The sequence below is a fragment of the Syngnathus typhle genome, linkage group LG16 (assembly GCF_033458585.1).
Source record: "Syngnathus typhle isolate RoL2023-S1 ecotype Sweden linkage group LG16, RoL_Styp_1.0, whole genome shotgun sequence".
Classification (NCBI taxonomy): domain Eukaryota; kingdom Metazoa; phylum Chordata; class Actinopteri; order Syngnathiformes; family Syngnathidae; genus Syngnathus; species Syngnathus typhle.
The window spans coordinates 3,641,056-3,654,010 of record NC_083753.1 but is presented as its reverse complement, the minus strand read 5'-3'; the positions used below and the strand labels follow the sequence as shown (position 1 = coordinate 3,654,010).

The 12,955-nt window shown below is 39.5% G+C and overlaps 1 protein-coding gene across 1 annotated transcript; it reads right to left on the bottom strand.

The window, feature by feature from the left end:
- Positions 1-9,918: 9,918 nt before the first annotated feature.
- On the bottom strand, positions 9,919-12,574 carry sptssa (serine palmitoyltransferase, small subunit A). Its single transcript, XM_061302089.1, has 2 exons — positions 12,451-12,574; positions 9,919-10,292 (listed from the first exon to the last, which is right to left on the bottom strand). The coding sequence occupies exons 1-2, from the start codon at positions 12,551-12,553 to the stop codon at positions 10,189-10,191; spliced, it is 207 nt and encodes a 68-aa protein (XP_061158073.1). The 5' UTR covers positions 12,554-12,574; the 3' UTR covers positions 9,919-10,188.
- Positions 12,575-12,955: the final 381 nt, after the last annotated feature.

The window sequence follows — 12,955 nt, the reverse complement described above, 5'->3', positions numbered from 1 at the left end:
AAGATGTGAAGTTTTTGGTAAGTGGGACGTTGTGGAATAGGTAGGCAAAAGATGAACAGTTGAAAGTTGGAACGAGTTGAATCGGTTGAAAAATGTAGAAGTTAGAGGTGAAAAACGAAATTTTGTGAAAATTTGTCGGAATTTTTAACGTGAAAACGTGAAATTTTCGAATTTGGGAATTTTGGGAATGTCGAGAATCCTTCCGAATGTGATTAGAATGTGCTGAATGATGTGAATTTCAAATTGGAACGACGTAAATGTGAAATGTCGAATGTGCCATTAAGAATGAATGGGGAAAAATTTGTCGGAATTTTGGGAATTTTGCGGAATCGGAAAATTTTCGGAACGAGCAAAATACAAGCGCTCGTCGCGTGAATATTTGGAATACGTGAAAAGTGGAATGGAGTGAATCGGATGAATTATGTGGAAGATGAAACGTGTCAAAAAAGTGTGGAGAAACGTAGAGAATAATAATAATAACTAGAATTTTGCAATTTCTGGAGAAATTGCGTGTGAAGGCGAAATGTATGAATAACTTCTTCGGGGAATGCTGCCGAACGATGTTGAAACGTGTTGAATTACTTGAGAAATGTAGAATATTTGGAGAATTTGTGGCGAATTTCAAAATAAAAGATGTGAAGTTTTTGGTAAGTGGGAAGTTGTGGAATAGGTCGAAAAATGATGAACAGTTGAAAGTTGGAATGGGTTGAATTGGTTGAAAAATGTAGAAATGAGAAGGGAAAAAGGAATTGGGTGTGAATTTCAAAATAAAAGATGTGAAGGTTTTGGGAAGTTGTGGAATAGGTCGAAAAATGATGAACAGTTGAAAGTTGGAATGGGTTGAATCGGTTGAAAAATGTAGAAATGAGAAGGGAAAAGGGAATTGGGTGTGAATTTCAAAATAAAAGATGTGAAGTTTTTGGTAAGTGGGAAGTTGTGGAATAGGTCGAAAAATGATGAACAGTTGAAAGTTGGAATGGGTTGAATCGGTTGAAAAATGTAGAAATGAGAAGGGAAAAGGGAATTGGGTGTGAATTTCAAAATAAAAGATGTGAAGTTTTTGGTAAGTGGGAAGTTGTGGAATAGGTAGAAAAATGATGAACAGTTGAAAGTTGGAATGGGTTGAATCGGTTGAAAAATGTAGAAATGAGAAGGGAAAAGGGAATTAGGTGTGAATTTCAAAATAAAAGAATTGAAGTTTTTGGTAAGTGGGAAGTTGTGGAATAGGTAGAAAAATGATGAACAGTTGAAAGTTGGAATGGGTTGAATCGGTTGAAAAATGTAGAAATGAGAAGGGAAAAAGGAATTGGGTGTGAATTTCAAAATAAAAGATGTGAAGTTTTTGGGAAGTTGTGGAATAGGTAGAAACATGATGAACAGTTGAAAGTTGGAATGGGTTGAATCGGTTGAAAAATGTAGAAATTAGAGTACAAAAACGGAATTTGAGAGAATCTTGGTTGAATTTCAAAATAAAAGATGTGAAATTTTTGGTAAGTGGGAAGTTGTGGAATAGGTAGAAAAATGATGAACAGTTGAAAGTTGGAATGGGTTGAATCGGTTGAAAAATGTAGAAATGAGAAGGGAAAAGGGAATTGGGTGTGAATTTCAAAATAAAAGATGTGAAGTTTTTGGTAAATGGGAAGTTGTGGAATAGGTCGAAAAATGATGAACAGTTGAAAGTTGGAATGGGTTGAATCGGTTGAAAAATGTAGAAATGAGAAGGGAAAGGGAATTGGGTGTGAATTTCAAAATAAAAGATGTGAAGCTTTTGGTAAGTGGGAAGTTGTGGAATCGGTAGAAAAATAATGAACAGTTGAAAGTTGGAATGGGTTGAATCGGTTGAAAAATGTAGAAATGAGAAGGGAAAAAGGAATTGGGTGTGAATTTCAAAATAAAAGATGTGAAGGTTTTGGGAAGTTGTGGAATAGGTGGAAAAATGATGAACAGTTGAAAGTTGGAATGCGTTGAATCGGTTGAAAAATGTAGAAATGAGAAGGGAAAAGGGAATTGGGTGTGAATTTCAAAATAAAAGATGTGAAGTTTTTGGTAAGTGGGAAGTTGTGGAATAGGTAGAAAAATGATGAACAGTTGAAAGTTGGAATGGGTTGAATCGGTTGAAAACTGTAGAAATGAGAAGGGAAAAGGGAATTGGGTGTGAATTTCAAAATAAAAGATGTGAAGTTTTTGGTAAGTGGGAAGTTGTGGAATAGGTAGAAAAATGATGAACAGTTGAAAGTTGGAATGGGTTGAATCGGTTGAAAAATGTAGAAATGAGAAGGGAAAAGGAAATTGGGTGTGAATTTCAAAATAAAAGATGTGAAGTTTTTGGTAAGTGGGAAGTTGTGGAATAGGTAGAAAAATGATGAACAGTTGAAAGTTGGAATGGGTTGAATCGGTTGAAAAATGTAGAAATGAGAAGGGAAAAGGAAATTGGGTGTGAATTTCAAAATAAAAGACGTGAAGTTTTTGGTAAGTGGGAAGTTGTGGAATAGGTAGAAAAATGATGAACAGTTGAAAGTTGGAATGGGTTGAATCGGTTGAAAAATGTAGAAATGAGAAGGGAAAAGGAATTGGGTGTGAATTTCAAAATAAAAGATGTGAAGCTTTTGGTAAGTGGGAAGTTGTGGAATCGGTAGAAAAATAATGAACAGTTGAAAGTTGGAATGGGTTGAATCGGTTGAAAAATGTAGAAATGAGAAGGGAAGAGGAAATTGGGTGTGAATTTCAAAATAAAAGATGTGAAGTTTTTGGTAAGTGGGAAGTTGTGGAATAGGTAGAAAAATGATGAACAGTTGAAAGTTGGAATGGGTTGAATCGGTTGAAAAATGTAGAAATGAGAAGGGAAAAGGAATTGGGTGTGAATTTCAAAATAAAAGATGTGAAGCTTTTGGTAAGTGGGAAGTTGTGGAATAGGTAGAAAAATGATGAACAGTTGAAAGTTGGAATGGGTTGAATCGGTTGAAAAATGTAGAAATTAGAGTAGAAAAACGAAATTTTAGAGAATTTTGGTTGAATTTCAAAATAAAAGATGTGAAGTTTTTGGTAAGTGGGACGTTGTGGAATAGGTAGGCAAAAGATGAACAGTTGAAAGTTGGAACGAGTTGAATCGGTTGAAAAATGTAGAAGTTAGAGCTGAAAAACGAAATTTTGTGAAAATTTGTCGGAATTTTTAACGTGAAAACGTGAAATTTTTGAATTTGGGAATTTTGGGAATGTCGAGAATCCCTCCGAATGTGATTAGAATGTGCTGAATGATGTGAATTTCAAATTGGAACGACGTAAATGTGAAATGTCGAATGTGCCATTAAGAATGAATGGGGAAAAATTTGTCGGAATTTGGGGAATTTTGCGGAATCTGAACATTTTCGGAACGAGAAAAATACAAGCGCTCATGTCGTGAATATTTGGAATACGTGAAAAGTGGAATGGAGTGAATCGGATGAATTTTGTGGAAGAAGAAGCGGGACAAAAAAGTGTGGAGAATAAAAGAGAATAATAATAATAACTAGAATTTTGCAATTTCTGGAGAAATTGCGTGTGAAGGCGAAATGTATGAATAACTTTTTCGGGGAATGCTGCCGAACGATGTTGAAACGTGTTGAATTACTTGAGAAATGTAGAATATTTGGAGAATTTGTGGTGAATTTCAAAATTGAAAGTTTGGAATATTTGGTAAGTGGGAAGTTGTGGAATAGGTAGGCAAAAGATGAACAGTTGAAAGTTGGAATGGGTTGAATCGGTAGAAAAATTTAGAAGTTAGAGTAGAAAAACGAAATTTTGGAGAATTTGGTTGAATTTTAAATTTGGAATTGTTGGTAAGTGGGAAGTTGTGGAATAGGTAGGCAAAAGATGAACAGTTGAAAGTTGGAACGGGTTGAATCAGTTAAAAAATGTAGAAGTTAGAGCAAATGTTGAATCCCCATAGAGAATGAATGGGAAAATAAAAAAAAGCAATTGCGCCAAAATCTTTCTAGATTTGGAACAAAACCAAAAAAAACGGCCTCAGGAGGTTCACTTTTGGGGTAAAAATGTTGAAACGGGTTATATCGGACAAAAAACGAAGACGTAAGCGCAAATGTAGCTATTTGGGGCACTTAGTGTTGAAATAAGGTCACTTCCGGCTTGATTCGGGTCATTTCCGGTCTAATTTGGGTCACTTCCGGTTTATTTGGGTCACTTCCGGTTTAAAACAGGTCACTTCCGGTTTAGCTGAGGTCACTTCCGGTTTATTTGGGGTCATTTCCGGTCTAAAAAGGTCACTTCCGGTTCATTTTGGGTCACTTCCGGTTTGATTTGGGGTCACTTCCGGTTTACCAGAGGTCACTTCCGGTCTATTTGGGGTCACTTCCGGTTTATTTGGGTCACTTCCGGTTTAATTTGGGTCACTTCCGGTTCGTCTGAGGTCACTTCCGGTTTATAAGGGGTCATTTCCGGTCTAAAAAGGTCACTTCCGGTACATTTGGGGTCACTTCCGGTTTGATTTGGGGTCACTTCCGGTTTACCTGAGGTCACTTCCGGTCTATTTGGGGTCACTTCCGGTTTAATTTGGGTCACTTCCGGTTCGTCTGAGGTCACTTCCGGTTTATTAGGGGTCATTTCCGGTCTAAAAAGGTCACTTCCGGTACATTTGGGGTCACTTCCGGTTTGATTTGGGGTCACTTCCGGTTTACCTGAGGTCACTTCCGGTCTATTTGGGGTCACTTTCGGTTTGATTTGGGCCACTTCCGGTTCATTCTGGGTTCATTGGTGGCACTTCAGGGTCATCCAAGATGGCCGCCACACTGGAATTGGGGGTCAAGGGTTGAATTGTGTAAGCATAGTGGAAGTGGGGGTGAATGGGAGTGAATGTGGGAAGAATAAGGTGAATTAAGTGAATAAATTTGGAATGGGTTGAATCTGTTGAAAAATGTAGAAATGAGAAGGGAAAAAGGAATTGGGTGTGAATTTCAAAATAAAAGATGTGAAGTTTTTGGTAAGTGGGAAGTTGTGGAATAGGTAGAAAAATGATGAACAGTTGAAAGTTGGAATGGGTTGAATCGGTTGAAAAATGTAGAAATGAGAAGGAGAAACGGAAATATTGGAGAATTGGGTGTGAATTTCAAAATAAAAGATGTGAAGTTTTTGGTAAGTGGGAAGTTGTGGAATAGGTAGAAAAATGATGAACAGTTGAAAGTTGGAATGGGTTGAATCGGTTGAAAAATGTAGAAATGAGAAGGGAAAAGGAATTGGGTGTGAATTTCAAAATAAAAGATGTGAAGCTTTTGGTAAGTGGGAAGTTGTGGAATCAGTAGAAAAATAATGAACAGTTGAAAGTTGGAATGGGTTGAATCGGTTGAAAAATGTAGAAATTAGAGTAGAAAAACGAAATTTTAGAGAATTTTGGTTGAATTTCAAAATAAAAGATGTGAAGTTTTTGGTAAGTGGGACGTTGTGGAATAGGTAGGCAAAAGATGAACAGTTGAAAGTTGGAACGAGTTGAATCGGTTGAAAAATGTAGAAGTTAGAGGTGAAAAACGAAATTTTGTGAAAATTTGTCGGAATTTTTAACGTGAAAACGTGAAATTTTCGAATTTGGGAATTTTGGGAATGTCGAGAATCCTTCCGAATGTGATTAGAATGTGCTGAATGATGTGAATTTCAAATTGGAACGACGTAAATGTGAAATGTCGAATGTGCCATTAAGAATGAATGGGGAAAAATTTGTCGGAATTTTGGGAATTTTGCGGAATCGGAAAATTTTCGGAACGAGCAAAATACAAGCGCTCGTCGCGTGAATATTTGGAATACGTGAAAAGTGGAATGGAGTGAATCGGATGAATTATGTGGAAGATGAAACGTGTCAAAAAAGTGTGGAGAAACGTAGAGAATAATAATAACTAGAATTTTGCAATTTCTGGAGAAATTGCGTGTGAAGGCGAAATGTATGAATAACTTTTTCGGGGAATGCTGCCGAACGATGTTGAAACGTGTTGAATTACTTGAGAAATGTAGAATATTTGGAGAATTTGTGGTGAATTTCAAAATTGAAAGTTTGGAATATTTGGTAAGTGGGAAGTTGTGGAATAGGTAGGCAGAAGATGAACAGCTGAAAGTTGGAATGGGTTGAATCGGTTGAAAAATGTAGAAATTAGAGTAGAAAAACGAAATTTTGGAGAATTTGGTTGAATTTCGAATTTGGAATTTTTGGTAAGTGGGAAGTTGTGGAATAGGCAGGCAAAAGATGTACAGTTGAAAGTTGGAACGGGTTGAATCAGTTGAAAAATATAGAAGTTAGAGCAAATGTTGAATCCCCATAGAGAATGAATGGGAAAATAAAAAAAGCAATTGCGCCAAAATCTTTCTAAATTTGGAAAAAAAACAAAAAACGGCCTCAAGAGGTTCACTTTTGGGGTAAAAATGTTGAAACGGGTTAAATCGGACAAAAAACGAAAAAGTTAGCAATTGTAGCTATTTGGGGCACTTAGTGTTGAAATAAGGTCACTTCCGGTTTGATTCGGGTCATTTCCGGTCTAATTTGGGTCACTTCCGGTTTATTTGGGTCACTTCCGGTTTAAAACAGGTCACTTCCGGTTTAGCTGAGGTCACTTCTGGTTTATTTGGGGTCACTTCCGGTCTAAAAAGGTCACTTCCGGTTCATTTGTGGTCACTTCCGGTTTGATTTGGGGTCACTTCCGGTTTACCAGAGGTCACTTCCGGTCTATTTGGGGTCACTTCCGGTCTATTTGGGGTCACTTCCGGTTTATTTGGGTCACTTCCGGTTTAATTTGGGTCACTTCCGGTTCGTCTGAGGTCACTTCCGGTTTATTAGGGGTCATTTCCGGTCTAAAAAGGTCACTTCCGGTACATTTGGGGTCACTTCCGGTTTGATTTGGGGTCACTTCCGGTTTACCTGAGGTCACTTCCGGTCTATTTGGGGTCACTTTCGGTTTGATTTGGGGCACTTCCGGTTCATTCTGGGTTCATTGGTGGCACTTCAGGGTCATCCAAGATGGCCGCCACACTGGAATTGGGGGTCAAGGGTTGAATTGTGTAAGCATAGTGGAAGTGGGGGTGAATGGGAGTGAATGTGGTAAGCATAAGATGAATAAAGGGAATAAATGTGGAATGGGTTGAATCGGTCGAAAAATGTAGAAATTAGAGTGGAAAAACGAAATTTTGGAGAATTTGGTTGAATTTCAAATGTGAAAGTTCGGAATTTTTGGTAAGTGGGAAGTTGTGGAATAGGTAGGCAAAAGATGAACAGTTGAAAGTTGGAATGGGTTGAATCGGTTGAAAAATGTAGAAATTAGAGTGGAAAAACTGAATTTTGGAGAATTTTGGTTGAATTTCAAATTTGAAAATTTGGAATTTTTGGTAAGTGGGAAGTTGTGGAATAGGTAGGCAAAAGATGAACAGTTGAAAGTTGGAATGGGTTGAATCGGTTGAAAAATGTAGAAATTAGAGTAGAAAAACAGAATTTGAGAGAATTTTGGTTGAATTTCAAATTTGAAAATTTGGAATTTTTGGTAAGTGGGAAGTTGTGGAATAGGTAGGCAAAAGATGAACAGTTGAAAGTTGGAATGGGTTGAATCGGTTGAAAAATGTAGAAGTTAGAGGTGAAAAACGAAATTTTGTGAAATGTGGAATGTGCCATTAAGAATGGATGGGGAAAAATTTGTCGGAATTTTGGGAATTTTGCGGAATCGGAAAATTTTCGGAATGAGAAAAATACAAGCGCTCATGTCGTGAATATTTGGAATACGTGAAAAGTGGAATGGAGTGAATCGGATGAATTTTGTGGAAGAAGAAGCGGGACAAAAAAGTGGCGGGAATAAAATAGAATAATAATAATAATAAAGTAAATGGAGTAGAATAACATATGTGTGAAGGCCTTCGCCTTCACACAATAATAATAGAGAATGGTGTAGAATAACATATGTGTGAAGGCCTTCGCCTTCACACAATAATAGAGAATGGTGTAGAATAACATATGTGTGAAGGCCTTCGCCTTCACACAATAATAATAGAGAATGGTGTAGAATAACATATGTGTGAAGGCCTTCGCCTTCACACAATAACACACCATCGAGGATTGCACCATCGCATCAAACGATGTGTCGTCAATTATGAATTTTACTAAGTGTGTTGGGCAGGATGGCTGAATGCGATGCGCGATTGACAACAAACAAGAAGAAAGGTGAGTTTTATTTCGGGGGAGATTTGTCATGTCTCGTCCCCAGTTTTGCTATGTGTCTAGGTTGCCATAGTTTCTGTTCGTGTCACCCCGCTCTTCCTGTGTCACCTCAATCGATGTAACGTGTTTTGTATTTAAGTCCTGTCTGCCCCTCGCTCACCGTTGGATCATTGCATGTGTTACTGTCATTCTGTTCCTGTCTTTGGTAATGTCACCCTGTCTTTTTGTTCCACGACTTTGTCGGTCAGTCTTGTTGTTGGTTTTGTTGTACCATGACTTTATTTTAAAAAAAATAAAAAATAAAAAATTTTTTTCTTTGTACCCATGTATAATACGCACCCCAGATTTTAGGACAATAAATTAGTAAAATATTGCGCACTATACACGGAAAAAAACGGTAATCGATATAATGCTCTACGATTTATTGGCATCGATGCTAAAGGTAAACATCGATTTATATCGCCGTGTTTGACCTCGGACATTAGACGCGACTTTATTTTGAAATCCAGTTCATTGTTGCTTGCTTCCTTTTTCCGGGAGCAGTGCGCCCGGCGTTGTTGTGTTGTAAGCAGAGCACGCACATGAAAGGGGAGGGGACAACTAGTACGCGGCTCCTGGGCTGGTGCTATGGCTAGTGTCCAAAGAGACGAGGAAATTTGCTCCCCTTCAGGCTTCAAGTCATTCGTTTGGAAGCACTATGGATTCCAAAGAAAAGATGGCTCAACGGACAAGACATGCAGTTTGTAAATCCTGCCATGCGGTGATCAAATATTCAGGGCGCACAAATCTCGCCGCACATTTAAAGAAAAAACACGACATCAAAGTTCAGTGTTAAAGTAAGCAATTTGTATACTACAATACTCTTGTAATTTCCTAAATAAAGAGTTTGCAGTACCTTGTTGATTTTGCGTATGAATTGTTATAAATCAGGATATTGTTCTATATTTTTTATTAAAAAAAAAAAAAAAATTGATCGTAGAGCACTATATCGCGATATATCGTGAATGAATCGCAGCAGGCTTTAAGATATCGGCAAATATCGTATCGTAGTTCTTTATATCGATATTATATCGTATCGTGACAAAACCCGCGATTTACACCCCTACTCAATACAGAAGGGTGTAGCTCAGGGGTCACCAACTCCGGTCCTCAAGGGCGCCAATCCAGCCTGTTTTAGGTGCAGCCCTACAACAACACACCTGATTCAAATGATCAGCTCATCAGCAAGCTCTATTAAGGCTGAAACCGATCCTGATTATTTGAATCAGGTGTGTTGTTGTAGGGCTGCACCTGAAACAGGCTGGATTAGCGCCCTTGAGGACCGGAGTTGGTGACCCCTGGTGTAGCTGCTTGTGTGGAGTAAATACCTTTTTTCATCTGTTGTGTAGAAAATAAGAAGTAAAATTTCACATCCGTCAGTGCTATGTTTGTGTTGATCCGTCAGCGTCTGAAAGCACTTTAAATGTCAGCTCGTGCAAACTGAGCACGTATGAATGGTCGATCTGAACAACCCTCTGGTGACCCTGGACCACCATAATTGCTCATTTTAATTACGGCTGGACTTATATCCGAACAGATCAGCAAGTACTGAGTACTTGTAAATTTTGCCACTTGTGGAAGCCCTTGGAGCCAAAGTCAACCGCTACAAAACGAGAAGTCATCTTGTCAGTTAGTAAAAATGAAACTCTTTTTTTCCATTGCTTTGACAAAACATTTTTCACATGTATAATATTCTTCCTGCCAGGTACAGATTACATGAAATTTATTTGAGCTATAAATACAAACAATTTGGATGGAACGTGACATCCACAAACAGTGTTGACTTGAGATGGAGAAAAACACAAAACAAGTTTAAAGTACATTTTTTAAAAGGAATGATTTGATAGGTCCATTTTAAAGAAGCAGCAAACGTCATTGAACGAATGCTGAATCTTGCAAACGCGGCCAACGTTCCGATGAGAGTCGGGCCACGTGCGGAAGCACCTCGCCGCCTTTGCCATTCGGGATGGCCGACGTCATTGGAGCATCTGGAAGTAGCGCAGGATGGCCATGATGTGCTGCGGCATGAACACGTAGCCCGTGTACACCGCCATGCCCGCCACGCTGACCAGCAGTGAGTCTGACGCGCTCAGCGTTAAAGACAACAACGATCAACTTAAAAAGTACTTTTGTGGCTGACTGTGTCCTTCTGCACCAAAATATAAATACCGTTTTTTTCCGTGTATAGTGTGCAAAATCTAACTAATTTATTGTCCTAAAATCTGGGGTGCGCATTATACATGGGTACAAAAAAAAATTTAATTTTTTTTTTTTAATTTTTTTTTTTTTTTTTTTAAGTCCCAATGATCGTCACACACGTAGGGAGGCAATGGGTCCTATTTTTATAGTCTTTGGTATGGTCTTAACTAGGCTGGATGTAATTTTTTTTGTTGGCGTCGATTTCTCCGACTGCCCATAAACGCACCACCGCGCTCCGTGCGCGCACGGGACAGCAAACGAGCAGGTGATCGAGCAAGCGTCTGATACGAGAGCATTGCGGTCGCATGGAGCGTGTTTGAAGTGAACAGCAGAGAAGAAAGGCAAAGTGTTGTGAAATAAAATGCACAGAACGGATGCGCAAGACACGTCAGCTATATAAAGAGAGAGAGTTGTTTTCTTCCTATTAGTTTCAATTCACAGTTTAATTAGCAGTTTCAATCAGAAAATAACAAAATGCGTATTACAGGTAATATTTTATTTCACAACACTTTGCCTTGTTCCTTTGGTCTCTGCTATTCATCCTAAAACACAAAGGCGCTCTTTAAGCAATGCGACAGTGAGCGCCCGGCGCGCTGCGGTTGCGCGACCGCACCAAATTAAGCTCCCTGCGCAGTGCGCACTGAGGTCCACTTAAATTTTAGAAAGTACATCAGGACTTTAAAAATATCTTCTAAATTTCAGCGACGGCTCTGTCACAATAATCGAGTTGGGCGGTCGGCGGCGCGCTACGGTTGAGCGTTCTCTCTCGCTCGCTCTCTCTCGCTCTCGCACACACGCGCACACACGCAAACCGGATATTATACGGAGGCCGCCATTACAGATGCGCAAGACACGTCAGCTATATAAAGAGCGAGAGTTCAGTTCTCTACCTAAATCCGTATTACAGGTAATATTTTATTTCACAACACTTTGCCTTGTTCCTTTCTTCTCTGCTGTTCACTTCAAACACGCTCCATGCGACCGCAATGCTCTCGTATCAGACGCTTGCTCGATCACCTGCTCGTTTGCTGTCCCGCGCGCGCACGGAGCGCGGTGGTGCGTTTATGGGCAGTCGGAGAAATCAACGGCAACAAAAAAAATTACATCCAGCCTAGTTAAGACCATAGCAAAGACTATAAAAATGGGACCCATTGCCTCCCTGCGTGTGTGACGATCATTGGGACTTAAAAAAAATAAATAAATAAAAATTTTTTTTAAAGAAATTCATAAAAATTGGGTGCGTATTATACATGGGTACAGGCTTTTTTCCAGCATCAGCATGCCATTTTTAGGGGTGCGTACTATACATGGGGGCGCACTATACACGGAAAAAAACGGTACACCTCAAGAAACCTTTGAAAAGTTGTTCTCGCTCAGCATTAACGTCATAAGTAAGCGCAAAAGTAACTTGCACCGGCTTGCATTTTTTGGCCGCCTCTTTGACCTTTTTTTCAACGCATTTATTCAGGGTCAGCCTAAGGGTATTTGTCAACCGAGGCAATGTCCAAAAACAGCACCCCCTACTACTGGTGTACTACTAGTAGTAGTAGTTCAAAGATAACTGGCGGTCCGAGTTATAGCGCTGGAGTGGGCGGCGGCAGAATTTTGCTGGCCCGTATATTTTGACGTAATCGGCGGCTGCCGAGCTCGCCTAACAGTAATGCATTTATTTGGCACCTCCTCTACGCGGTCAGTTGACCTCGTGACGTCATCGGACGCATCGTATCTAAACAGATAGCTTCGCTTCCGACCGTTAGCTCCCATTTAGGATCAACAGTTCGCACAACACCGCCGGCGCGAACCAAAGCCCCCAACGATGACGTGTTCAATGTCCGACTGAAAAGTGTTCTGCGTAAATCACAAGTTCACATGGCAACCAAAAGCAACTCGACAGCAATATGCTTCCATTGTTAAACGCACTGCACACGGCCTCAAAGCCGAATGGAAGTGTTTTGATGAAAACTCCGCGTTCTCCAGGCAACACAGAAGGAGACGCTAAGCTGTTAGCGCGCAGCCCGTCTGGGAGGTGAAAAGGATACTGAAGACTGTCCTCTCCCACGGCTCCAGCATGTAGAGAGCCGTCACCAGAAGGTACTGGCGGTAGAACCACGACAGGTTCTTCCAGCAGTCGCTGAGAGCCATGTTACAAACTTCGGCTAGCGGCTAGGCTAACATCCACTTTTTTTTTTTCCTATCTTGGCTTCCCTAGTTTGGGGCGGTACGCAATTCCGCATCGCATGTGACGTCGCAGGCCTCCGCACGCCAGCCAATGAAGACAGCCCGCCGCGGCGATACGTCTTGAGGTCCGCCGTTTTGGAAGTGGTGGATATATCATGCACTTTTTCATCCGATTATAAATGTACATGCCGATATATATATATATACACACATATATATATATATATACACATACATACACACACACACATATATATATATATATATATATATATATATATATATATATACACATACATACACACACACACATATATATATATATATATATATATATATATATATATATATATATATATATATATA

What these genes read in the sequence shown, in the direction of transcription:
- sptssa (XM_061302089.1), bottom strand. Translation starts at nt 12,553, where the DNA reads ATGGCTCTCAGCGACTGCTGGAAGAACCTGTCGTGGTTCTACCGCCAG. An exon ending in GTGGGAGAGGACAGTCTTCA is followed by an intron (nt 10,293 to 12,450) that starts GTATCCTTTTCA and finishes TGAGCGCGTCAG; the next exon opens with ACTCACTGCTGGTCAGCGTG.